Genomic DNA, 27,216 nt, shown 5'->3' with positions numbered 1-27,216 from the left:
ACTAAATGCATCCACACTTATTTAGCATTAGCAGTGTAATGCTTGCCTTAGTCGCACTGGTCATGGGACAAGACAAATAAAAACCCAGACAGTACGAGGACAGCAGGCCGGTCCCACTGGAGCCACTTTTCAGCTCTCATTTTCCTTCATTGTCCTTCATTTCTTTCTTTCGTCGTTCTTTGTAAATTAGTAAATGTTGTGAGCAACATTTTCAACTATAGTCATTTTTCTCTCAGTAGTAATATTTTCATTTTCCAAAATAAAAGTTTCTTTAAATCTGTTTGAGGCGCTTAAAAACTTTAGACCTTGTATGCTGGACAGTGATCTGGGTGGTCCAAGGGTGGGTCAGCAGTTGCATATAGCCAGCGGGGTGCTGATCTTATCGAGCCAGCGGACCAATATATGCTAGCTATCTGTGAATAGCAGTTAGCAGCCAAAGGAAATGAACGTGGTTAATACTCCTCATAAAAATTATGTAACCTTTATTTGGAGATCGTGAGTACAACACCTGGCGCCACCACAGCTATCCATCACAGCCGTCCTCTCTCTCTCTGGGTTGGTAGGGTGGTCCTCCCTGCCCCATTACACAGCATGATGCTGTCTGTTAGCTGATATAACGTTATAAGCAGTTAGCACTCTCCTCCAAGAGTGTTGAGCTGTTCTATTACGTTGCATTAGCTGTTAGCAGCAGTTTGAAAAGATGTGGCGGAGCTTCATATATCTTGCAGGAAGCATATACTAACCCCCCCACCCCACCTCACCCAAGCTGCTAATATACAAGCTAACAAATGCATCCATGCTTCTAGTTAGCATTAGCAGAGTAATGCTTGTCTCAGTCACACGGGCCATGGACCAAGCTTAATAACAACCCAGATAGTAAGAGGATAACCGGACACTGTTGACCCACTGACGGAAAAGATGGCGGCTCACAGGCTACATATACATGTTCATGGCTCAAACAAGTGCGTTAGCTGGGAATGATGACGTGATGGTACAGAACTAAAGGTTCTGCGGTTTACCCAGCATGCCCCTGTGACTGATGAGCTGGAGGGATGATAACGGAGGAGAGAAAAAGGAGGTGAGAGAGGGAGGAGAGGGGGTTGCGAGGGATGGAGGGCGAATGATGAATTACTGCAGTCCCCCCCAACACCCACCCTCCTGTGTCTGGGGCTGACAGTGCAGCAGAGTAGCAGCGTACACACACAGTTACATAACCACACTGCAGAGAGAGAGAGAGAGAGAGAGAGAGAGAGAGAGAGAGCATGAGAGAGAGCATGAGAGAGAGCATGAGAGAGAGAGAGAGAGAGATAAGGAAGGGGAGAGAGAGTGGGGGAGGAAGAAACAGGGGACTACAGAGAGAGATAGGAGGGAGTTGGGAAAAGGAGAACAGAGAAAGCGAGATGACAGTAGGAAGAAAGCAGGAGAGAGAGGGGTTCAGCCCCAGCATGAAGATGAGCTAGAACCCCCTCCACTATACACACACACACACACACACACATACACACACAGAGAGAGACAGACAGTAAACTTAATTACAGTGTTATTATAATCAGACTCTGCCCACCAAATAACACACTGTCTCTCTGTGTGTGTAGGGGGGTGTGTAGGGGAGTATGATGGGGAGGTTCTTTTCTAAAAGAGAACAAACAGAAACATTTACATAACACTTAATTACTGAGAGAGGCAGAGTGGATGGGGACGAGAGAGATGAGGAGAAAGAAGTGTGGGAAAAGCGACAGAGAGGGAGTAAGGGAAAAAGAGGAGAAACAGTAGAAATAAAGCAGATGGACAAAAGGAGAAAGAGAGAGATGAGAGAAGAGAGGGAAGGAGATCAAGAGAACAGCAGGGCAAAAGGAGTGAGAGAGAAAGAGGGGGAACATAAGGGTGAGAGTGAGAGAGAAGGATATGAGAAAAGGAGACAGTGAGAATGAGAGAGAGAAATGAGGAGAAAATGAGATAGAGAGAGGAAGACAAAGAAAGATGGAAAAGAGGAGAAACAGGAGAGAGAGACAGCAGAAGGAAAAAAAAGGAGAGTGAGAATGAGAGGGACAGAGGATAGAGGGAATGATAGGAATAAATGAGAGTGAATCAGAGAGAAAAGAGGAGAAAAGGAGAGAGGGAGGAAAAGAAGAGAAACAGGAGAGAGAAAGGAGGAGAGTGAGAATGAGAGATAAGGAGGAAAGGGAAGGAGAAAAGGAGAGAGAAAAAGCAGGAGGAGAAATGGGAACAGAGAAAAAGAGAGGGAGAGATAAAGAGGAGAGAAAGAGCAGGAAGAGAAAAGCAGAGACGGAGAAAGAGTGAGCGAGAGGGAAAAGAAGAAAAACAGGGGAGGGGGAAAACAGGAGAAAGGAAAGGACGTGAGAGAGAAATGGGGGAAGAGGAGAGAGAGCGAGAAAGCAGGAGGGGAAATGAAGGACAAGGAGAGAGAGAGAGGGAGAGAGAGAGAGAGAGAGAGAGAGAGAGAGCGCTACAGACCCTCATGCCCACATATGCGTCTCTTTGTCTGCACCTAAGTGAGATGATGATCTCACCACTTTAAATTACTGCTTATAAATCATATTGTTATAGCAGGAAAACCTTCAGTCTCCACTGAACAAACACAAATAAACACACTGCTGCCTCTTACAGACACAGCTCCAAACCTGACCATGAGGACATGACACATCAGCTCTCAGTATATTTACCTCAAATTATTGTCCATCAGATTTAAAGAACTCCACAATTTCAAATTTTCCAAACTTTCAGCATCATCTTTCAGACACTGTATGACATCACATATAAACATTTTCCATGTTTATAGCTAACAGTGTTCATACAGTCAGAAGCCTCAATCAAATCTATTCGATATGGCTTAAACAGCCCACATCTTACCGTTTTCTCATATTTGAGGTCTACTTGTGACATTTGTGTGGCTTCCTATACCAAAAACAGTCTTTCTTCTTATGTTCCCACCCCCTCTTTATCCCTTAGAACTAAACAGGCTGTTTTTGTTACTGTGCCTTTAAGACTGATATATGTAAATCACATCTGATCTGACTGGTTCTGTGTTGTATTCAACAGCCCAGGCTGAATCACTCCTTAGCTCATATTCATAACCATTTCATGTAATAACTTTGTTATTTTATTTTTGAGCTTTTAGAGGTGGACGTCTGGTTCCTATCACCACCACTGTAAACAGTTCTGACTTGGTAAGTTCCTTTAAAACAGCATTTCACAACAAACCACTCTGAACGACTTTGTTGACACCTCATTTAATTATACAGGGAATTTTGAAAAAAAATGGTGGAGTCCCCCTTTACATGTAAACAGAAACACAAAGCTGGGAGGTCATTTAAGGTCAGTTTTATTTTCTACTGATGCTATACAGCAAAGAAGCTCCTTTATAAAATATACAAACCAGCAGCCGCTGGTTACAGTGTGGCCCAAAAACAATGATCACGTAATCGTACAAAAAACAAGAACAGAAAAAGAGAAGGAAATATTAAAGAAATTAGTCTTCCTCTTCTTCATCCTCTTCGTCGCTGATGACATATTTCTTGGCTTTCTTAGCGGAAGCCTCCTCGTCATCCTCGGCCTTTCTCTTGCCCGAGTTTTCTCCTTCCTGAAATCAGAATTAGAAGAAAAAGTTACGATAAATGTACTGTATGATGATATTGAGTTTTGGAGGTTTGCAAACAACAAATACATTTAAAAGGTTGAAAAACTATGAAATGAATGAATAAAATAAGATGGGCTGCCATCCAGTAAGTTACGTGTTAACATACAGTTTATAAAGTAACTATATACTGGCTGTTGTTTACAGCATCTCTGTAATTCGTCTAAATCTGTCTTTTTATGATCCATGGAGCTGTCTGGTGTTCTAGAAGTACTGCAAATACTCAGAAAAGGGTACTGTGAAATAATTTAAACCATAAAAATGAAATATTGCCATGTCACCCATCTGCATTGTAGCTACTCAGAATAAGTAACACTAAAGGAATGAACACAGAATGTACAACAATCAGGTGCATGAAAACGAAGAATGCACTAAGTGCAAACAGATGTTAGCGTTTGTTTAATTTATGACGATAAAGCTGCAATGTGACGTTAGTGCTGTAGAACAAAATAACAAAAAAATCAAATAACCAAGTAACTAAATAAATAACTGTAGAAAATTGGCCAGCAAAGAGCATACCAAGAATTACTAGGACAGATACTTTCCCACGTCCCCCACTCCCCTCCACTGGTGGTGACACCCTGGTGGTGTTGGAGGGGGTTAAGTTGGGGGCATTCAAGTGCCACACAAAAGCTCAAAAGTCAGCTGGTGGGCTGAACTGCACTTAACCAGCGACTCTCTCTGATCTCGTGAAACAGCACCACCTGCTGGCTGCAGACACAACCTGCACACATTCTACCACTACATAGCCTACATTTTTCTTGTGTTTTAGCTTAGTTTAAGCTTAGTTTTCAATGTTTGCACACTAGAAACTCTCAAAACCTCTTTAATTTAAAAAGGAACAAAAAAGTTTCAGTTTTTCAAGATACAGACACTTAGACAAATTATTCAGGACAAGGCAGGATTTGCACTCATGACCCTAAATTTGCCTTAATATCAGACCTTAATATCAGTCAGGCTGTTACGTACATGATTCAGAAACGAAGGAGATGTTTACAGGAAAATTTCTGCATAATTCAATGGTTGAGATGGTCTTAAACTCCGTTCATGGTGGAGGGATACATAATATGCAGGGCGCTGTGAGGCAAAATAGTCGCCAAAGAAAACTTATTTCAGTTTTTCCACTATCTTCCCCATCATCAACATTCCATATAAAACCCAGAACACGTGTAGGTTCACTGGTGGTTTTGGATAGTAAATAAAATGTCTATATTTGTGTTGTAGTCATGGCGACCCCTGGTTCCTATCACCACCACTGTAAAGAAATCTAAACCATTTCACACCAAACCACTCTGAATGACTTTGAAACATGTAGATATTTTGAAAAATACGTTTTTTTTTTTTATACATGATTCAGCAATGAAGCGGCTGTTGACCCGTCAGTTGAGGACACCTTGTCCTGTTTAATAAGACTTTAAAAGCAAATGTGAACAGTCCTGCAAACCCATCCCACCTCGTCACTGTCCAGCTTCTTGGCCTTCATGAGCCGCTGGGCTTTGTCCTCGTCTGACCCTTCGTCGCTGTCGGACGAGTAGATCCTCGCTCTCTCCTCTGCGTCAAACAAACAAACAAACACACAGGTCAAACAAACAAACAGGCATCATTCAGTACAGCTTAGCAGGGTTTTCCCACATTCCATACGGCTCCTGATTCCAGAGAGATGTTCTCCCCGGCCTAATGCGCTCTAATGCTCAGAAAACAATTTAAAAAAAAAAAAATCTAATCCTAACAATCCTAATCTCCAGCAAGGTTTCACTGTTACAGCGCTCGGGTAATCCGCCGCCTGCTGTTATTAGTAATATCTGTGTGGGTGAGCTCACGAGTGGGAGAGAAAGGCCTGCGTGATTGTGCTCTGAACAGCAACCTGCTGATTTTGGAATGCTACAGGCGGTTCCTGGGTCACTCGCACGTCTCTCTGCGGGGCTCAACTGTAAAAACACTGACCACACGCACGTTTGTCAATGTTCAGAGCTACGTGCGGCTCAGCACAGACCCACACATTATTCCAATATGTGCACCAACAGCGGCTTTATACGTGCACTGCGTGTTGTGATATATTCGCTGCATTTGTGGCACATTGGAATTCTGTTAAAACATGAAATGCAGTGCAGACATGACATTACTTTTCCAGTGACATGCTATATATTAATCCTTTATCGCACTGTTTTCACCTTGTTTTTTTCCCCCTTTCTGAATGACAATATATAAAAACAAAGCGAAATGCTGAATTTGAGTCACAAAGGTGAAAATAATCTACCATGAAATTTTTCAGTTTTTGACATAATTTGAAAATGCCTGTTGTCCTTTACATTGTGTGTAAATTTCATGATGAATTGACCAAAAGAAATGACCTGAAATTTCCTGAAAAAGTCTGTCCATTGACTTACAATAAAAGTAAAGTAGGTTTTTTCCTTTTCGTGTGAAGTTACCATTTTGGAGAGGTTTTCTTCCAACAACAGTGAAATCAAACAAAGTAATAAATTACTGTAACGGATCTTTCACTCTGGCATGTTTTCCTCCATTTCATTATTTAATCTCAATCTTTTGTGCACTGCATTTCACTTTTCTCACGACTGCATTTCAAAGAGGCACATACTAGTCTTAGGACAACTCTACCATCTTTTGTTCTTTTAGCATCATTTAATTTCTTAACATATTATGGAAATTGTGCTTTCCTGTATTCAAACATATAGCATTTTTGCTGTGCTATAATCCATCACTCAATACTATGAGTCCATCTGCACAACAGCAAACTAGAAAACTTTCACATAAGCCCCCATTTTACTGCAAAACAAAAGTGTGGACACTAATCCAAATGCACAAGTTTAAACCAGATATCTTCAAATGCTGCTCTTTTTAATTAATAATCAGGGTAATTTTAAATTTCAGCATTTCATTAACTGCAAATCCACATGTATTGTTTTTCAGTAAACAGGACGTGAAAACATTGTAATAAATATTTTAGTGCATATTCTGCGTGCCAATATGCAAATGTCTTGTGTGAATTGCATTTTACATATTTCCGCTGTAGTGACCGCAGTTTGACACAAATGTATCTCCATAAACACTGCAGATAACGGCAATAATATTTCTTCCAAATTCTGTGTGATAAAATTTATGTTCGTAAGGAGTGTAAACAAGGGTTGACACTGCCTCTTGCTCGGTGCATCTGGCCACAACATTTCTTATTTTGGACACTAAAATGCTGGGCTAGTGGCCCGAGGCCCTTTTTTAACAAACTAGTTTGCTTTGACATTGAACGCTTCAGATCATATGAACATTATAGAGTGCTTTTTAAAATAAACAACAGAAGCCATATCGCCCCCTACACTTCCTGTAGTGTATTACAGTGTCAGAATGACTGGGCGGATCATATGAATACGACAGGGTGCTTCTGTTCATAAGTTAATGACTTCACCTCTCAGTCCTCCTCCTTTGTATTTGTTCTTGATGGCGGCGAGGCTGATGGACTCCTCTCCCTCCTCATCCTCCTCATACCGGTCAGGCTCCAGATACCCAGCGCTCAGACCTCGCTGGTGCTGCTTCTCTCGCATCCGCCTCTGCTGCGACTCGCGGCGGATAGAGGCCCTTAAACGCTCCTCCTCTTTCTACACAGAGAGAGAGACGGACACAGGGGTCAACATAAATTCTACAGTGTGTAAAAATGCAGGTGATGATTCAACTGCATCAGTTTTGGAATGATACGATCAGTTCTAATCTATTACAGCAACATTCAGTGATGCGTGCTCTCATTTTTTTGGCTGAAATAACATTTTCAGGCTATTTTCAAACACAAAAAACTTTTATTTTGTATTTTGTTACTTCCACAACGATTCAAAACAATCATATGCATTGGCAGTGTGTTGGCCAGGTGTTGCGTTTGCATATGTACGCTAATGTTTGACCTCACAGGCTCTGGTTATTTATAGTGCTGTGCATTATGTAAATTAAAAAAAATCTGCACTGCATCTGTTCCAAGGTGTCACAACTTCAATAATTATATTTTATATACATATTCATATTCCACTTTTGTGGATTTTTAGCTTTCTGCATCATTTGAACATGGTGGCTGTCATTTACATCAAGTGAAAATTTCATGATGAATGCACCAATATAAATGCTGCAAAATGACTTGAAAAGTAAAGAATTTTGGAGACGACTTCTTTTTTGGACAATGATATACATATATCGTCACTGTCCAAAGAATTTCATGATAAATGCCCCAACAGAAATGGCCCAAAATGACGTATGTATCGCTGCTGTTTCTCCAAAATGATAACTTTGCAGGAAAAGAAAAAACATACATTACTTTTAATGGAAGTCAAAGGAACCAGACCTTTTTCTGAGTAATTTTGGGCCGTTTCTTTTGGTCTACTCATCACGAAATTTACACACAATGTAAAGGACAACAGGCATTTTCACATAATGTCAAAAACTGAAAAATGGTTAGTGACAACAGACAAACACACATACACTTATCGCTGCTGTCTGACCAAACTTTACAAACTTTAAAGGACAAGCAAAAATGCTCAACTTTTAGTGGAAAGTAATTTTGGACCATTTCTGTCAGTCCGTTCATCATGAAATTTTGAAAACTTAAAGTGCAACATTTGCCTTTTTCAAATTATGGCAGAAAATAAAATGAAGAACAACAAAATGGATATACGAGGTCTTGAAAATGTGTATGCGTTTTTTGAAAAGAAAACGCTAGAATTTCTCTGTTTACACTATCCCACACCACACACTCTTTACTTCCATTGTGTCTTGCTGCTGATTTGTCTCGCGTGGGACAGTGAGCGCTCTCCTCTTACGTGATTCTTCCTTACATAATAAATACAGTGTCTTCATTTTCATTATGTAACACAGCGCTGTGGAGATCCAGCCGCAGCTTCAGATCTTCCCAAAAACCACAACAATGCTGGATTATAGCTTTATTTTACTGATACTTCAGACACAGAGTACAAACCTAAAAACAGCTCAGCCAGTTTGCAGTGTAGTCCATGTAGTTACTGAATCTAAGCCTCTGTATGTAAGAAGCCTGGGATTTAACATGGTTAAGCCAAATTTAGTTGATCAGCTAAGACACGTTTGGTGTCTGAAGCTTGCTTCTTTAGTTTTAGCACTGAAGCTACAAGGCTAAGGTAGCTAATAAGTAATAGATCCTTATGCCCCAGTGAGCAGTGTATAAACTATAGATACAATACAGGCTTGAGTTCAGAGTGTTCTCTACCTATGCATGTTTACAGATAACAGTGTTACACAGTGTCAGAAACCAAATAAGCAATTTTGAGATTCTGTTTGAGCTTTTATATGTTCTCCTCTTTGTAAAGAACTTTGAGCTGCATTTTCCTGTATCAAAGGTGCTATTTAAAGTTTATTATTATCATTACTGAGATTACTCAACAAGTGTGTGATGATTTAGGCATGCAGCTAGCACCATGCTAATTGGTGGGATATTATAAGGTTCCATCCTCAGCAACATTAGCCTCATATCTTCACCAACACTAAAGAAGGTATATGGGGGCGGGATTACAGTTGTGTACATGTGATTCTTCGCTGAACTGATTTTAGAAGGAGGGAGTCTGTAGGAGTGGGTTTTCTTCACGTTCAGCAGAATCCAGCACAACGTGGAGATCTTTCATAACAGCGTGAATCATGAAGCTCTTTCATAACACTATTATTCTACTACATTTCTGCTGTACTATCTCAGCGACCGCTTCTCTGACTGTGTTGTATTCCTTTGTGTCATTGTGTGAAATTCCCACTTGTATTCGGGGGTCCTATGTCGGCTGGCTACTTCAGCAATGGCTAACTGCTAACTTAGCCAGTTGTTCTTCTGTAAAGTCTCTGTTCTAGTGTGGTGATGCGCTTTTCCTCACAGTAACTGAGATCTTCCTCATCTCCTCTTCTGTCTTCAGTATGAGAAATTAGGAACAGTCACTCTTTACACCAAACTCCTGGGAAACTGGGCGAGTTTTCAGATTTACAGATCTGCTGCAGCTCATTGTAAAGTTTTTCAGAGGAATCCGGGCAGAGTTACAGGTTCTAGCCTATGAAGGACCAACTGGGTGAACCAGTCTGTTACAGTGCCACCCTGAGGCAGAGCAGTGCTGCAGCTCTAGTTAGTTAAGAATATTAAAGACAGAAGCTGAGTGTGGGTGAAGCAGCTAAACAGTTGGCTTCATTGAATCTGCGTTTGAGTGTCTATTTTTCCCTGATGGACAGCATAGCGTCAGATTTTTATTTTCAGGGTTCCCCTAGAATTTTGATTTTGAGACATTCAGGCGGTCCAAGAGGTTGATTAGAGGATCCTGGACCCCTCAAGACCCCCTGTATTTCACACTTTGCTTGGTTTATGTTAGCGATGTATCAGCACTAGTATATAAGAGTGAATATCATGATGTTATTCAATCATGATACAGATTTGACCATACTGTGCCCCTCCAAGACAAACTAAACATAAGCATCAACAGCTTAAATAACTCCTCATCTCCACATAAAGCGCATTTAAGTATCAGTCTGTGCACACATGAAGCCAATCTATTGATCGCTGCCTGCCATTTGTAGCATGGCACTAGAAATAACTGACGTAGAAACAATGGCTTCATGTAAAGCGTTACTTGAGATTAATTCTTCACTATTTTGTTGCGATCTGATGAAGAAAGCAGATATGATGTGACCAGCCAAGTACAAAATGCTGAGGATGAGTGGGGAGGTTAAAACAAACAGAATAAAAGTCTGTAGGAGAGACAGGTGAAGAACCGGTTCCATTAAAGTGTACTAGAGAATCCAGTTCGAATTCACATAACAAAGAAAAGCTTTTTAGTTGCACAATGTTTGGATTTATAAAGTTAAGAAGGATCCTTGTGTCATTAATTAACTTTAGAGGGCTTATAAAGCTATTATTATTATTATTAATATTGATCCTGTGATATCACATCCTCATTATACAAGCACTCAAATAACTGATATAAATTTGAGTGTGTGTGCATGTTTGTTTCTGCAGCTCTGCTCTCTCCCTCTCTCCCTACCTTTATCATCTCATTCCTCTGTGACTCCGGGTCTCGGCCGGCCATTGGCAGAATTCTGATCTTCTGTGTTTTGGAGCATCGATCAGCCAGAGAGAGAGTCATCTTCCTGTGGGTGGCGCTGTCTGTGGAGTGGGGCCTAAACACAGAATAAGGGAATGTCATCAATTAACACAACTAATAACTATTTATTTATGCAGAAATTATGCTAAGATGTAAACATAATCATTCAGAGTGGTTTAGACTAAAATGCTCTGTTCTAGAGGAACATACTGAGTCTGAAACGCTGTTTTATGATAGTTTTGATTTTGGCCTTAAAATCCATTCATGGTGAAGGGATACATGCAGGCTGTTGTGAAAAATAGTCGCCAAAGAAAACTTATTATTTCAGATTTTCCACTATTTTCCATCATCAACATTCCATTTAAACTCAGAAGACTCGTGTAGGTTCACTGGTGGTTTTGGATGGTAAATAAAATGTTTATATTTGTGTTGTAGTCATGGCGACCCCTGGTTCCTATCACCACCACTGTAAAGACATCTGAACCATTTCACACCAAACCACTCTGAATCACTCTGTTTACATCTCACACACTCAATTGTGACTTCCCCTTTAACATCTTTTTAAGTAAAATGTCTGTACAGAAAATACCAGACTGTGTTTTGATGTGGAGAAACTTCAGACCTGCAGACCACAAAAGACATTTCTAAAGCACAATCTGAGCTCATAGTGGTCACTGTTGGTCAGTCTCACTGTCGACTCAACAGACTTTCACAGATTTCACTGATCCTCAGAGCTGAATCTAAGCCAGAGAGTCAAATGTGCTTGCAGCCGCTGTCAGAATGTGGACTTTAAGAGGTACTTAAGAGCAAAACTACAGCTCTAAATCACACGTTTACGCTGTCTGACAGACGGTGGCTGAGTTTAAACAGCAGAAGTGTCGCTAACGCTAAACACACTTACCTCACTGAGAGCCACTCGAGGATTTACAGCAAAAACTCCACTTTAAATTAGGAGAGTAAATAAAAACACACACAAGCAGAAGCCTCTCTCTAATATCTGGAGGAGAAACTTCCGGAGAAACACTGATGCTAGGCCTCATGCATGTTTAAAATATTTAGAAATGGGTTTTGCTTTTGCTCATTAACTACATATCCATTATTTTATATTAAACCAATTTCATATTAACATCTACTAAAGTAATCATACTAGTTACTATTAGCACTAGCAACTAACATGCTGCCTACAGTTCTCATGTAAATAGCTTTATGATGAAAATGTAAGCAAATAATATTTTTAGAGCTGCAACTATTGAGTATTTTTATTTTTTAAATATCTTATGAATATTATATATTCTATTTTGAATATACGAGCACTCCATAAGAATTTTTATGATTACTTAGTATTACTATTATTATTGATTGTTAGATAGTCACATGATTAATTTATATACATATATATATTTTTTTAATAAAACTACATAATGGAAAAAAACCCATCAAAAATAAACAAGTATTTTCACAGCATGTAGCACAACTTTCAACAACTTGGCTAATAAAGCATTTAATCATCAAATGTTTCACATTTTATCAAAGAATTATTGTAGCCCTTAATATTTTTGGGGCAAAGTGCTAAAAGGGTCTTCTGCCCCACGTCAGAGGGACTTCTTACCCCACAGTAGTAGTAATACTAGTTATGTTGGTTATTAATATTAATTATACGCAAAAAATATTCAATGTGCATTATCCAACAAAATATACAAAGTTAATGCAGTTGGTGGTGATGACACCCAGAGGTTATAATTGTATATCAATTATTACCCATTCTTAGCTCATCTCAACGAGATTGGATTCTGAAGATACTACGTAATTATTCATAATTAATATTACTGTAACGGCACAACTGCATTAAAACAGTGTTAAAGAAGATGGATGGGTCATAGTTAAGTGTGTAAATGTGTACCTGAATGTGAGTTTGGTCTTGAACACAGCCTGGCCCTGCAGTCCAGTACCCTGCCGGATGAACAGGTGGTTGTGGTCGCCCTGCAGTGGAGCTTTATACACATCAAACACCTCATTACCCAGGTGCAGGGACATACTACACACACACACACACACACACACACACACACACACACACACACACACACACACAGAGAGAGAGAGAAAATATACAACATGAATACAAAATGAACAAACAGCACATTTGTTTTCTCACTTCAACAAGATCATATTTCACTTAAAGCAATAGTTCTGCTCTGGTTTTTTACAGTGGATCAGCCAAGACACGTCTGAAGTTTGCTTTTTTATCAGGCTAATGTAGTAAAGGAAGGACATGTACACCAATATGCCCTTTTCACAAGAAACAGAAGTGTACAATAACTGGGTAATAGAAGTTCAACTGTTGCCTTACAGACAGTTATTAACCTCAGAATTACAGGCGTTCATATCACTTCAGCTCACCACAGAAAGATGTGTCACTTTATCTTTTTAATAGTTGCCAAGATTGAAATTCAAGGTTGTGTCCAGAACTGTTGGAGAACCAAACACACAACAATGTGGGAATCCAAACTAAATAAAAGACATAAATGCTTTGTGAAAAAATTCATTCACAGCTAACAGGGGGCATGCTGGGTTGTCAGGATCTGTAACGCCACTGTAGACATTTTCCACAAACACCAGCTCTGAACGAACATTTGCTCCCCGCTGAGCACTCACTCTCTCAGATACTGACAGCTTTTGAGGGTGAAAATGTTCCTCTGAAAGCGGATGCAGCAGCAATTTTAAAGCACAAACTGAACGTTAACGTTAGTCAGCAGCGATTAAATACTGACACAGAGTTTCTTTTCCTCTGTATGACAAAGTTTATTCCTTTTTTAACTGCACAAGCTCATTTCTCCTCTGCTCATAGCCAGCTGACAAACCACTGAAATGGGGTTAAGGCTGTTTTTGCTTCACACTTGAGTGAGCTGTATATGCTCAACTCGCCAGCGTTTTGCTTTAGCAGAAACAGCGTTACCTTGCAATGAGCAGAAAAAAAAAATTGACATCTTAGAACTACATCTTAAAAATGGAAGTTCTTGAAGGGTTCTTTAGTAAAGAAAATGGCTCTATATAGAACCATGAACACTTAAAGAACCCTGTGCAAGATTAAAGTGTTCTTTGCATCATGAAATGGTCCTTTGGACTGATGGGGAATGGTGCTGTAGATGGTTCTACATAGAACCTTTCGAAAAGGGTTCTACATAGCACCCAGAAGGGATCTTCTATTGTTACGATGTCAAGCTTGTAACAATAGAATAACCTGTTTTGGTGCTATATAGAACCCTTTTCAGAAAGGTTTCATATAGAACCATTTACAGCACATTTTCCATCAATGTGAAGAATGTTTACAAAAAAGACCCTTAAATCCCACAAACGGTTCTTTGAGTGTTCATGGTTCTACATGAACCATTTTTTCTACTAAAGAACCACTGAATAACCACCTTTTTCAAGTGTGTAGAGAAGCAAACCCAACACAACGTTTTGCCTAAACGACTGCATTTTTGGAAACTTCATAAATTAGATTTCTGTATCACATTTTAACTAATTTGTTTATATATCAGTCCCTCACAAATGATATAAAAATAAAAATGCATCACAAAAGAGTATTTAGAAATGTGGAAGATCCACTGGGTTTGATTTCTGCAGGTAAACTCTGATTATAACAGAGATCAGATAAGCTCGTACCTGCCGTCAGACCATTTAACAATGCGTGCGTTACTCTCTCGGATTTCATTTCCTTCTTCGTCTCTCCGAGAGCGCCACCTGATGGTGTTCTCCACCTTCAGCTTCAGCCTTGTACGACCTTCCTCATCCAACATCTCCTCATCCTCAAACTCATCCTCATAGTACTGAGGATCAAATGGCCTGCAGACAGAGAGAGAGAGAGAGAGAGAGAGAGAGAGAGAGAGAGAGAGAGAGAGAGAGATAGGAGAGAGTGAGAGAAGTTTATACCTTCACGACAGTTAGGAATATGAACAGTATAGTGCAAATACATACAAGGGCCCATTTTAGGGATGTGCATTCGGACTAATATTGACATTTGAGTATTTCATAAGTTCATAAACAGATGGTTTGATGCAAAGAGTCAAAAATGTTCAGAGCAGTGGTGATACAAACAAGACGTCCACCTCTAAAAGCTCCCTCACAGAAAGTTTTTACATGAAATGGTTATAAATATGCAGCTCGATATCCGAGATATTGCTTTATGATAGTTTTAGGAGGTTGTGGCCTGAAAAGAACTGATTTTCAGATTTTCTGCTATTTTCCCATTACATATAAAACCCAGAAAACACGTGTAGGTTCACTGGTGGTTTTGGATAGTAAATAAAATGTTTATGTTTGTGTTGTAGTCATGGCGACCCCTGGTTCCTATCAACATCACTGTAAAGAAATCTGAACCATTTCACACCAAACCACTCTGAATCACTGTTTACATCTCAAAAAAAAATTAAGCAGAAAATTTTAAAAATTGATGAAATTTCCCTTCAACAATAGACTCCTCTCACTGACATCATATAAAATAATGACGGTCTTTATCTATCACTCTCGGTAGTGGCTGTCTCTCGTTTTCTCTTTTAAGCATAGCGTGTACTGTACCTGGGCTCCACACTGAGGAAGTTGGGTAGTTTAACAAAGTAAAGGTCACTGCCGAGGTCAGTGCTGACTTTAGGAATCTCCACCTCTATCCGAGTCTCGGGAACCGGCTCCTCCTCCTGCTGCTCACCCTCCATACCGTCCTCATTATCCTACACAGACACAAAATACCCTCATTAGTGTACAACTCAGTCATAACGTCATCCAGTACCCTAAACACTAATCGTGCTCTGGCCTGACCGATATGACCATCGTCACTGATGCTGATTCTGAAGAGTTAAAAACTACTAATATAATAAGACCAGACACAGTAGTCAGTAGTTTTACTGACTCTACTGACCTTTCTGTTTCAAAACGTTCACCTCCTAGTTTGTACAGCCTGTATGTAGAAACTAAGCTGTAGCCTGTTTTGAATTCATTGTTTTTGTGATGTCACATATATCCATCTATTCAGCCAACAGCAGTTTAGCCCCGCCCACTCACGCTGAAGTTATAAGGAATGTTTCAACCTCATTTTTGAGTCACAATACAGAGCTTATTTACATACACCAGCCTTAGAGGCACATAGTAACATCATAAAACCAATCTGTTTAACAGATAAAGAGAGATTGGAAAAAAAAGTTATGTATTACAATATACTATATATATAGATACTCATGAACTTCAGATAAATATAAAACCAGAAAAATGAAAACAGTTATGGGCCCTTTAAAAATACCAGTGCTTTATCAATAAGATTATGGCCAATACCCACAGATTTTAGGGACGCGCTGATAACCCAATATTGACCCAATAATTTTATGAACCTAACTCCTGATATCAACCCACAAACATTTAGGAACTTTCGAAACTATGACAACCTGGGTTAGAGACACAATTATTTCTGTGGAGTTACAAATGCAGTTTAGTTTCGTTCCACAACCCAGCGTTCACCTAAATAGATACATCAGCAAATAAACTGTACAGAAGTGTTGAAAATCCAGTGCAATTCCTCTTTAAATGTTACATCTGCACATATTCTGTTAGCATCTGAAGCAGTGTCCAACACGCCCCTCCGGGGGGAAGAAAGGACAAAAAAAGAAAAAAAGGATTTCTATAAACAACAAAGAATTGCCTGATTTTCTTATTCAAACCTTTGACAAACTTTTATATTATTTTTAATTCATATTCATTAATATGTAGTTACTTCTGTTTTCTTATATATTGTGGCAACACCATGCTGCTGTATGTAGTTCAATATATAAAAGAGAAATGTTTATGCCCTCAATGTCACAGTATTAATACATTTGGTGAAAATTCTTAATCTGATCTACACAGACATCATTAGCTAATTTGTGCGCTCATGGTTCAACCTCAGTTCAGTGTTTTCGTGGTTAGGAGCTGAAAACACAGAAAAATAAGGCTTTGCGTCGAGTCTCTTCACAATTGCAACAATACAGCAAGCTGCAAGTCCAGTTTCGTTCGTTTAATATCAGTATTTTTATGCTGATCAGGGGTCAGGGGGTATGACTCTACTGTAGTTCTGACTCCCGATAGGCCGGATCATTTGGCACTAGCTGCAGATGAGGCTCCTCCACAGATCGCTGCTTCTGAGGACGCTACAAAGGACGCATTATACCTGGCAACGGTCCTTTAAATGAGCCACACCGACTGTCACTGGCCTGAACAGGCCAGCGACTGGCTAATCATACTTTTACTGGCCCTGGGCCATCAGGCCATTGCGACTTACAGCACCCTCGAAAGTCTCCAGCAGCAAGAGTGTCCTTATAAGACACACACTGAGTTTGTTTTAAGGATGTTTCTGTTAAAATATACTTTAAATGTGTTCAGCAGCATTTTGGTTTTATTTAGTTCGTGATTTTAAGCAGCTTTAGTCAAATACACCTTAAAGAGCTATTTTACAGAGTTCTCGCTTGAAGAACGTTTCAGTGAATTCTGCAGATTTGGGTGGGGTTTATGTTGATGCTGTTTGTGTTTCCCACTGACAGATGTAATCAGTGAAGCTGAGCCTCACCATTGGCTGTCCCGGTGTGGGGGGTTTCTCAGCGTCACTGTCTGAGGAGATGTCGTCTGCTTCCCCAAACAGGTCATCTGCTGCAGTTTTCTTACCTACAGGGAAGAAAAGAGCTTATTAATCATAATAACTCAGAATATAACTGACCATATTCATGTTCCTCATGAGAAACTGTAGAACAGACAGTTTATATTATAATACCTACATTTAGAGTCAGTTATTCATTCAACCTAACGAGAAACTGTAGAACAGACTCAGTTTATATCACAATACCTACATTTAGACTCAGTTATTCATTCAACCTAACGAGAAACTGTAGAACAGACTCAGTTTATATGACAATACCTACATTTAGACTCAGTTATTCATTCAACCTAACGAGAAACTGTAGAGCAGACTCAGTTTATATGACAATACCTACATTTAGACTCAGTTATTCATTCAACCTAATGAGAAACTGTAGAACAGACTCAGTTTATATCACAATACCTACATTTAGACTCAGTTATTCATTCAACCTAACGAGAAACTGTAGAACAGACTCAGTTTATATCACAATACCTACATTTAGACTCAGTTATTCATTCAACCTAACGAGAAACTGTAGAACAGACTCAGTTTATATCACAATACCTACATTTAGACTCAGTTATTCATTCAACCTAACGAGAAACTGTAGAACAGACTCAGTTTATATCATAATACCTACATTTAGAGTCAGTTATTCATTCAACCTAATGAGAAACTGTAGAACAGACTCAGTTTATATCAAAATACCTACATTTAGAGCCAGTTATTCATTCAACTTACACTGTCAGAAGTGATTGTATATATTTTTAATTATGTAATCTAGCTAGTTGGATTAATTATTAAGCTATCTATAAATAATTTATAACTGAAATTGAATACTTGTTTCTACTCACATAAGACGTAATGGCAAGTGCATAAATCAACCAGTATTTCCTAATTAGCATTTGAATCATTAACTTTCAACAAATTCTGGAGGAGCTGCAATGCTGAGACAGCTCAAAGATGAGGCTTTAAAACTGTCTCTGTACGCTCCACACTGTTTTTACATTTTGTGAATGAACAGTGTGACTCACCCCCCCTCGCACCGACATCACTGTCCGAGTCAGAGTCTGAAGCCACTTTCTTCTTTCTGCGTCCCACAAAATCGTCTTCGCTGTCACTGCCTTTAGGTGAACCTGAGAGACAAACCAGCACAACTGTTTAGAGAAACTCTTTAAGAAGAAAAACCTTATAAACCTCAGCTTTTAAGACAAAACAGCCTGCCTGTTATGCTGTGTAGGCCAATCATTATGTTTTGTTTTAAGTTTTGTTTTTTAGCTCTTAGAGCTAAAGGGAAGGCCTTTCAAGGGCAATTCTACCTACTTTTCAAAAGCTTCACATTTTTCTATATATTTTCATTAAGTTGTACAGTTACAATTGAGCATTTGAGATGTAAACAGAGTGATTCAGAGTGGTTTGGTGTGAAATAGTTCTGATTTCTTTACAGTGGTAGTGACAGGAACCAGGGGTCGCCATGACCACAACACAATTATAGACATTTTATTCACTATCCAAAACCACCAGTGAACCTACACGTGTCTTCTGAGTTTATATGGAATGTTGATGATGGTAAAACAGTGGAAAATCTGAAATAATAACTTTTCTTTGCAGACTATTTTGCCTCACAACACCCTGCATTTGATGTATCCCTTCACCATAAACAGAGTTCAAGGCCAAAATCTTCTAAAAACTATTGTAAAACAGTGTCTCGGACATCAGGCAGTGTATTCACAACCTTTTTTATGTAATAACTTTGTGAAGCAGCTTTTAGAGGTGGACATCTGGTTCCTATCACCACCACTGTGAACAATTTTGACTTTCTCTAGAACGAAGCGTTTGACACCAAACCACTCTGAATGACTTTGTTCACATCTTAACTATTTAACCATGCAGAAATTTAGGCCTATATTAAACAAAGCAAATGCATTCATGGAAAGGTTTTCTTCACAGAATAGCTTTAAATTACTTGGTTAATATCTGAATACAGCTATGTCTAGACAACTTACCCTTAGAAACACAGAAATAATTGTTTATAATATTACATTTTATTTAATGCTACATAACATTATGCTGCATTTTATTAGACTATAAACTTGTAGCTGTTTTCTGTACATTCAGCGTAAGGTACGTTATGTAACTAACACTTCTACATTATAAAGTAAACTTTTTTGTGTTATCAGAGCTGTTGATACCAAATCGCTCCACTCACCAGATTTATTGTCCCTCCCTTCATCATCAGAATGATCCCTCTCTTCGTCTGAATTCCGCTGCTTCTCCTCGTCCTCCGATTGATCACTTTTGCCCTCACCGCCCCATTTCTCGTCTCCTGACTGGCCGTCTCTGCCTGACCCCTCTCCGTCTGAGTGGGGGGTCCCGGAGCCTGACTGTGGGGTGCCGGGGTCAGACCGGGGGCTTATGCTCCCTCTCCCAGATCTGTGACTTCCGGATCTGTGACTTCCGGATCTGTGGCTTCCGGATCTGTGGCTTCCGGATCTGTGGCTTCCGGCTCCTGAGACAGGGCTTCCTGCGTCTGACCTGTGGCTGGGGCTGCATGATATATCATACCTTTAATTATTATTGTGATACTGAACCCAGGTGTTAGCAATACGGCAAAAATATTACATCTCGATACTTCAACATTTTTATGATACATAATACGCACCATAACATTTTGTTTTTCTGATATTTAGTAAGTGAGAACAGACTTACAGAACCTGTACTGCCACATATAAAAGTAATAATGATAACAATAATAATAAAAAAAAAGTACAACTTTTGTTCAGTGTGTTACAAATTGCACTGCACTATATCCAGTTAAACAGGCCTAATTATGCTCACTTTGAAACAAAACATATTTAAGTATAGTTAAGAAAGAAATGATGATTTCTGCAATATGCTCCGAAAAGTGTATTGTGACATAATGTATCAAAATAATGATAAAATTTCACAAATTTTCCCACCCCTATACTGACCTTTGCATATATTTATATAGCAAAGAGCACTGCAACCAATCTCAGAGCTTTTACTGTGTGCTGACTGTCAAAGGGGATGAACACATAAATTTAAATTTTTCCTTGTTTGTTTGTCAAATAATCTAATTCAAAATGCATTTTTTAAAATCATAAGTTATTTTCAAAAGAAAATCAGAAAGAAGATAAATAAGGTAAATGAAGGTGTTCATCCAGCAAAAGTAAATTATTTTATATCTAAATAATACAGATAATTTCTGTAACATCTTTAATCGTGTAATCACAGACGGGCGAGATTATTCATTGTCCTAATACTACATAAACGGTACACTCTTCAAAATGATGGGTCTTGGGAAAATGATGGTTTTTGTAAAGAAATCAGTTCCATATAGAACCCTGAACACTCAAAGAAACCTTTGCATTATTAAAGGGTTCTTTGCATTTGCATTTGAGTATGTGCTGTAGATGATTCTACGTTGAACCATCTTTAAGCGTGTACATACACCACTAAATCAACCAAACAAATCAGGTACAGATCACCTTTTAGATGAGCTGCACACAATTTATCAAACTTCTCAACAGTAAAGATGCTGTTCTCGGATCAGTTAATGCCTTTCAGCACTGAACAGGACTACATGGGCTGAAAACAACTGATCTAAGATTAGGGTTCCTACTCTGACACGCTTGACTTCAGCATGTTACTAGAGATACAAACACATTAAGGTCTCTCACTGGACTGTTTCATTTCTTGATTAAATTCTTAATTAAAAATATGAAGAAACTGCCCATCCACAAAGGCATATTACAACTGCTACAAGCATCATTACAATATTTTCGGCCCCACCTGTGACCTTCATCCTCCTCCTCTTCGTGATGACCCTCTGAGCCACTCTGCTGCTCCGCCTCAGAGTGCTCATTGTCAGAGTGCATACTGGCGTCTGATTGGTTGCCGGAGTGCTCGGACTGGTTGTCGCTGCCGCTGCGCTGGCTGCCCCGCTCGTCCTCGCTGTCGTCTCCAAACAGCTCTTTGTTGCTCGGCTTCCCGCCATCCTGACCTTCTTCATCGTCATCTTCGTCGTCGTCCCGCTCCCTCTCGCTCTCGCTTCCAGAGCCGTTGCTGGCAGACCTGGGCCTTTCCTGCTCCGATTCGGAACCAGAACCGGAACCCGAGTCTGCAGGAGACGACAACAGACAACTTCAGTACCAATTTCAGATGATTCACAGCCTAACTTTGTTGTTTTGTTTAGTGTCTTCAAGAATGCTATATGTAAACGAGCTCTATTCTGAGCAGCTGCTCTGTAATATGCCTCAGTCAAATAGCAGACTGGGCTGAAAAAAATCCTTATAACTTCAAAATATAACAGTACTAATAAAATCTGTGATATGCTCAGAAAAGCATATTGTGACACATTGCGATGTCGTTTATCGTAATCTTGCCCTGCACTCTTAAAAAGGAAGGTTTTCCAAAGATTTTTAATAAAGAAAATGGTTCTATATAGAATCACGAACACTCAAAGAACACTTTGCATGATTAAAGGGTTCCTTGCATCATAAAATTGTTCTTCAGATTGATGGAAAATGTGCTGTCTATACAGAACCTGTTTGAAAAGGGCTCTATTTAGCATCAAAAGGGTTCTTCTATAGTTACAATGTCAAGTTTGTAATAACAATATTTGGGGCTACACAGCACCCTTTTCAAAGAGATTCTAGCTAGAAACATCTAAAGCACATTCTCCATTAATCTGAGGAACTCTTTCATGATGCAAAGAAGGATTCTTTGAGTGTTCATGGTTCTACATAGAACCATTTTCTTTACTGAAGAACCCTTGATGAAGCATCCTTTTAAGTGTACAGTTATAAAGTACAGCCACAAGCACATAAACAGTTCAACTCAATTCCATTCTGCAGTTACTGGATGAAATATGAACGATTATTTATTGCATTCATTAGAAAATTTCCCAAACATGCAAATCCACTCAGTAGTATTAAGGTAAAATATAGTCCCAGGCAAGAAATAAAATTAATTGTGTTCTCGCACCAAAAAGGATCCTTCCATTGTTAAAAGCATGTCATTCGTACACATAGCAGTCCTTTTTGGTGCTATATACACTTCAAAATGATGGTTCTTCAACAGCTTTTCAGTAAACAAATGGATTCTATAACGCATAGCACCAGAAAGGGTTCTTCTGTTGTTACAGGCTAGGCATCGTAATAACAGAAGAACCCTTTTCAAAAAGGTTCTATATAGAACTATCCACTGCACATTTTCCATCACTCTGAAGAACTCTTTCACGATGCAAAGAACCCTTTGATCATGCAGAGGGCTTTTTGAGTGTTCATAGTTCCATATAGAACCATTTTCTTTACTAAAGAACCCTTAAAGAACTATCACTTTTATGAGTGTAGAGCCATTTTCAGAAAGATACTATACAGAAACATGTACAGCACATTCTCCATCAATCCGAAGAACTACTTAATCATTTAGCTAACCTATAGAAGTTAGCTAGCTAGCTTACGGTTCTTAGCGGAACCGTTTCCTTACTAAAGAACCCTAGAAAAACATCTTTTAATGAAAACGTATGTATCTGGGGGGAAAACGCAGGACTGTTTCTCTAACACGAGGCTTCTTATTTGCCAGCTTCTTGTTGAATTTTCCCGTTCCACCTTAAGTGGTGCCGCAGATACAGTCGGGCAAATCTGACCGGGCCACCATTTAAGGTGGAACGGCTAACCAGCTACATTCGAACGAGTAGCTGCGCTAGCTGCGGAGCTAACACGAGTCTGTTCTATCCTTAAAACTGAGCGCTACAAACAAACCCGGACAGGACTGGGACATTAAAGACAACAACATCAGAATAAGTGATTAAGCAGAACTAAACGCACCCCTCTGCTCGTTGTCGCTGTCCCCATCGCTGCCGAACAATTCATCCACGTCCGCCATTTCTCCGGACCGTAAATATCTGACAACATCCGGGCGCGGTTCTCTTTTAAAAAATAAAAGTCACCTCGCCGCCGCGCCGTTCATGCGACACTGTTTTTTTTTTCCAAGTTCAACCTTTAATTTCTATGTGAGATTTTTCAACACAGTTTTAAAAAGTACTAATCTCATAATCATTAATCTGTACAGGAACTGTGTCTGTTATCAGAGAAACCCGCTGTTATTCTTTGTGATTACCCGCCGTAAATGCGTTCATTGTGTTTTATTTCTAATTCATAATCAGCTCAGAATAATAAATGACACTTCACAGAAATTACACTGTGGAAAAATAAGCTGTAAGAAAAGGGCTCAAATGCTGACCAGATAGTTGACTAATTACATCGCCAGGTCTTTTTTTATCATCTCACACTATCAATACTCTGAAACCTGTAACGGAAAGCCCTGTAAATAACGGACGATAAAAGAAGATAAGAGCAAAAGAAGAAAAAAAAAACTCGAAAGTGTGCTTCAGTGTGAAAAAGCTTACAGCACCTGGTATTCCCAGGCGGTCTCCCATCCAAGTACTAACCAGGCCCGACCCTGCTTAGCTTCCGAGATCAGACGAGATCGGGCGTTCTCAGGGTGGTGTGGCCGTAAGCGATAGAGGCGCTGTGGAAAAGACTGTTTATAATTCTGAACCAAGAGCAGCGTGCAATTCAGAGACTACTAGAAAACTAAAAGATTTTTTATTCATGCGATACTGTTATGTCACCACCGGGTGGCACAAGGTACCCACTGTTGTGCTTCGATAGCCATTTAAAGGGGAACTTCATTAGTTTTTCAAAATTTCTGGAAAATTCTGTGTTTGAAATGGAAACAGAGTGATTCAGAGTGATTTGGCGTGAAATGGTTCAGATTTCTTTACAGTGGTGATAGGAACCAGGGGTCACCATGACTACAGCACAAACATAGACATTTTATTTACTATCCAAAACCACCAGTTAACCTACACATTTCTTCTGAGTTTTATATAAAATGTTCATGATGGGAAACTATTTTGTCTCACAACACCTTGCATGTATCCCTCCACCATGAATGGATTTTAAGGCCAAAATCTTCTTAAAACTACCGTAAAACAGTGTCTCAGTCATCAGGCAGTGAATTCATAACCATTTTGTGTAATAACTTTCTGTGAGGGAGCTTTTAGAGGTGGACCACTGTGAACAATTCTGACTCTGTAAGCTTCTCTAGAACGGAGCATTTCACACCAAACCACTCTGAATGACTTTGTTTACATCTTAACCTTTTTATTATGTAGGATTGTTCCGAAAAAATCAGTGTAGTTTTCCTTTAAAGGGATTTTTGAAAATCAATTACGTAATATAATGGCAAACATGCAATCCAAGAAAATAGCATAGAAATAGAATAGAACAGAACAGTGATACAGAGTAGTGTTAATGTGAAATGGCTCATAGTATAGAAACCAGCAACCAGGGGTCTTGATGTCTACAGCAAAAATCTGCATCCCTGATAATTTAACAGGCTGTTTTTGTACTGCCTTTAAGACTGATATATTCTCTTATTTTGGAAAGTCAGTAGCCATTTTATTTACTATACAAAACCAAAAACCTTCAAGCTTATATGCATTTATACGAATATATACACGGACACAGATGTACATATATACTGTGTGCATATATATATATATATATATATATATATATATATATATATATATATATATGGGTATATATACATATATGTGATTAACAATAGTCAAGATGAAAACAAACTACACCTTAATGGTTTTAGGCCCAAGTTGGCCAGTTTACTACTATTTACTTAATATTTTAATTTCACACTAATAGGCAGTCAATACAAGTCATCCAGGTTGCACAGCAACATAGCAGGCCTAGTCCACCTTTGCATGAGATTTGCATGACAAATATCCCTATCAACTCCAGGGATGCATAGAAAGTGTCCATGTACTTTTTCATTCACTTTAATAATCATTACAAAGTGTTTTCACCACACAATCTGAGCTGATCTGACCTGTTTTTCTTCCAACATCTTTGCAAGGTCATCAGTGCTTTTTTGGCACTAGGCCCACTTTACTATGCTAATCTTTAATAAAAAATAAAAAGTAAGCATCAATAAAAGTAATCTATCTAGTAAATGTAAGTATAATTACATATTATATCCTCAGTTGTTTACGTTGGTTTAGTTCGACGAGAGGAGATTATAAAAACGCATCTTAAAAGCATTCACTCTTTACGGCGCACACAAGGAACTACAATACCCATAAACCTCATGCTAGAGTGGGCGGGGGCTCGGCGTGTCGAGCGGCGCTCATTGGCCGCTCCGCACGTCAATCATTCTAGCTTGTGTGTCTTCCTGCGTCGCCGCCCTTAGTGAGAGCGAGAAAGTGGAGAGAAAATAATTTCTGGTGCTTCTTGACAGAAAAAAGGGGCGACAGAGGTCTGTAGAGGAGCCGAACCAGCTTATTAAGGTAAATAACCGACTTTATTACCTCTTACACGCTCCGAGTGGCGATTATAGCTGGAGAAAGTGCGCTAATAGTCGCTGTGTCTGTGTTGGCAGATTAGCTTAGCTTAGGTAATGATGAGGATGATTATGATAATTGTGCCTCAAATCAACTGCAGTATATCTCTCTACTCTTGCTTTTAACTTTTCACGATCAGTTTTTACTCAGCCGGCTGCAGACACTGTGAAGTGAGAGCTTGTTTGGTTTCTTCTGTGCTCTGTGATGCTAACAGCTGCTCTAATACACACACGTGAAGTTTTAGGGACAAAATGAAAACTGATTCATGTCTTATTTCTTAAATCTGATCTTCAGTAATCTCCTGAGACGACTATAGTGTGGAGAAGTTGTACGTTGTAGGTTAGAAGGCTCTGTTTTCGTGTCTGAAGGTGAGTTGACTTTGCTCTGGGTTCTGAGGAAAAACCTGAGCTCGATGTTGAAGAGAAACTCCACCCTCCACCAGTTTTTTTAAAAGAAAATCTACATAATTGAACGGTTAAGATGTAAATAGAGTTATTCAGAGTGGTTTGGTGTGAAATGCTCCGTTCTGGACACACTCAGCGACTCAGAGTTGTTCACAGTGGTGGTGATAGGAACCAGACGTCCACCTCTTAAAGCTCTCTCACAGGAAGTTATTACATGAAATGGTTATGAATTCACTGCCTGATGCCGGAGACATTGCTTTAGCTATGATAGTTTTGGGAGGTTTTGGCCTCAAAATCCATTCATTTACAATGGAAGGATGCATGCAGGGCGATGTGAAGCAAAATTGTCCTCATAGAAAACGAATTATATCTTATTTATCACTATTACCCATCATCAACATTACCAGTAGGTTCACTGGTGGTTTTGGATAGTAAATAAAATATCTATATTTGTGTTGTAGTCATGGCGACCCCTGGTTCCTATCACCACCACTGTAAAGAAACCTGAACCATTTCACACCAAACCACTCTGAATCACTTTGTTTACATCCCAACGCAGAAATTTAGAAAAATCGGTGGAATTCTCCTTTGACTGGGAAGCAGTTCGTGGGCCTCCGAAAAGAAGCGCGCGCACGCTCGTGCTCGTAAAGTGGGATTCCGTCATCGAGCGCACGGTTTCAGTATTAGTGTGTTCTTCCGCCTCTGTCTGAGTTTCCGAAGCGTGTGCATTATTATTATTATTATTATTATTATTATTATTATTATTAACAGAGCATTTGCTGTAAAAGGGGCTACAGTTGCTTATCAGTGGAGGGAGTTTAACGATGTCTCAGAGCAGCACCACCCTGGGACTGCTTTGTGTGTGTGTGGGAGCGCGCGCGCTCGTGCACCCTGCTCCGTGTGCGCAGGGCGTGGTGGGTCACTGAAGGATGACTGCTCTGCTTCTGCTGTTTCTGAAG

The 27,216-nt window shown here is 39.4% G+C and overlaps 2 protein-coding genes and 1 non-coding gene across 3 annotated transcripts in view; 1 reads left to right on the top strand and 2 right to left on the bottom strand.

Annotated features, from left to right (window-relative positions):
* Nucleotides 1-3,321: 3,321 nt before the first annotated feature.
* leo1 (LEO1 homolog, Paf1/RNA polymerase II complex component) lies at nt 3,322-23,342 on the bottom strand. Its single transcript, XM_036564604.1, has 12 exons — nt 23,257-23,342; nt 21,218-21,545; nt 19,614-19,951; nt 18,439-18,540; nt 17,336-17,430; nt 15,325-15,473; nt 14,413-14,592; nt 12,647-12,781; nt 10,687-10,822; nt 7,074-7,263; nt 5,109-5,206; nt 3,322-3,601 (listed from the first exon to the last, which is right to left on the bottom strand). Exons 1-12 carry the CDS (start codon nt 23,312-23,314, stop codon nt 3,491-3,493), a joined length of 1,920 nt encoding a protein of 639 aa, XP_036420497.1. The 5' UTR covers nt 23,315-23,342; the 3' UTR covers nt 3,322-3,490.
* Nucleotides 23,343-23,830: 488 nt separating this feature from the next.
* On the bottom strand, nt 23,831-23,949 carry LOC118804027. The gene has a single exon (XR_005006954.1). It is a non-coding gene; the product is annotated as a 5S ribosomal RNA (ribosomal RNA).
* A 1,732-nt stretch (nt 23,950-25,681) lies between these two features.
* Nucleotides 25,682-27,216, top strand: part of tmod2 (tropomodulin 2) — a 45,204-nt gene continuing 43,669 nt past the window's right edge. Inside the window, exon 1 of the mRNA XM_036564562.1 lies at nt 25,682-25,799. The gene's annotated coding sequence lies outside the window, so the exon portion shown is untranslated. The remainder of the gene's footprint in view (nt 25,800-27,216) is intronic.

The sequence above is a fragment of the Colossoma macropomum genome, unplaced genomic scaffold (assembly GCF_904425465.1).
Source record: "Colossoma macropomum unplaced genomic scaffold, Colossoma_macropomum, whole genome shotgun sequence".
Taxonomy (NCBI): Eukaryota; Metazoa; Chordata; class Actinopteri; order Characiformes; family Serrasalmidae; genus Colossoma; species Colossoma macropomum.
The sequence above is the reverse complement of the archived record's forward strand: the minus strand, read 5'-3'. Positions and strand labels throughout refer to the sequence as shown.

Excerpts from the sequence above, each read along its gene's own strand:
- leo1 (XM_036564604.1), bottom strand. The coding sequence starts at position 23,314 with ATGGCGGACGTGGATGAATTGTTCGGCAGCGATGGGGACAGCGACAAC. Across the intron at positions 19,952-21,217 it reads GAGGAGGATGAAGGTCACAG|CCCCAGCCACAGGTCAGACG; the intron begins GTGGGGCCGAAA and ends TATATCATGCAG. Across the intron at positions 17,431-18,438 it reads TGATGTCGGTGCGAGGGGGG|GTAAGAAAACTGCAGCAGAT; the intron begins GTGAGTCACACT and ends TCTTCCCTGTAG.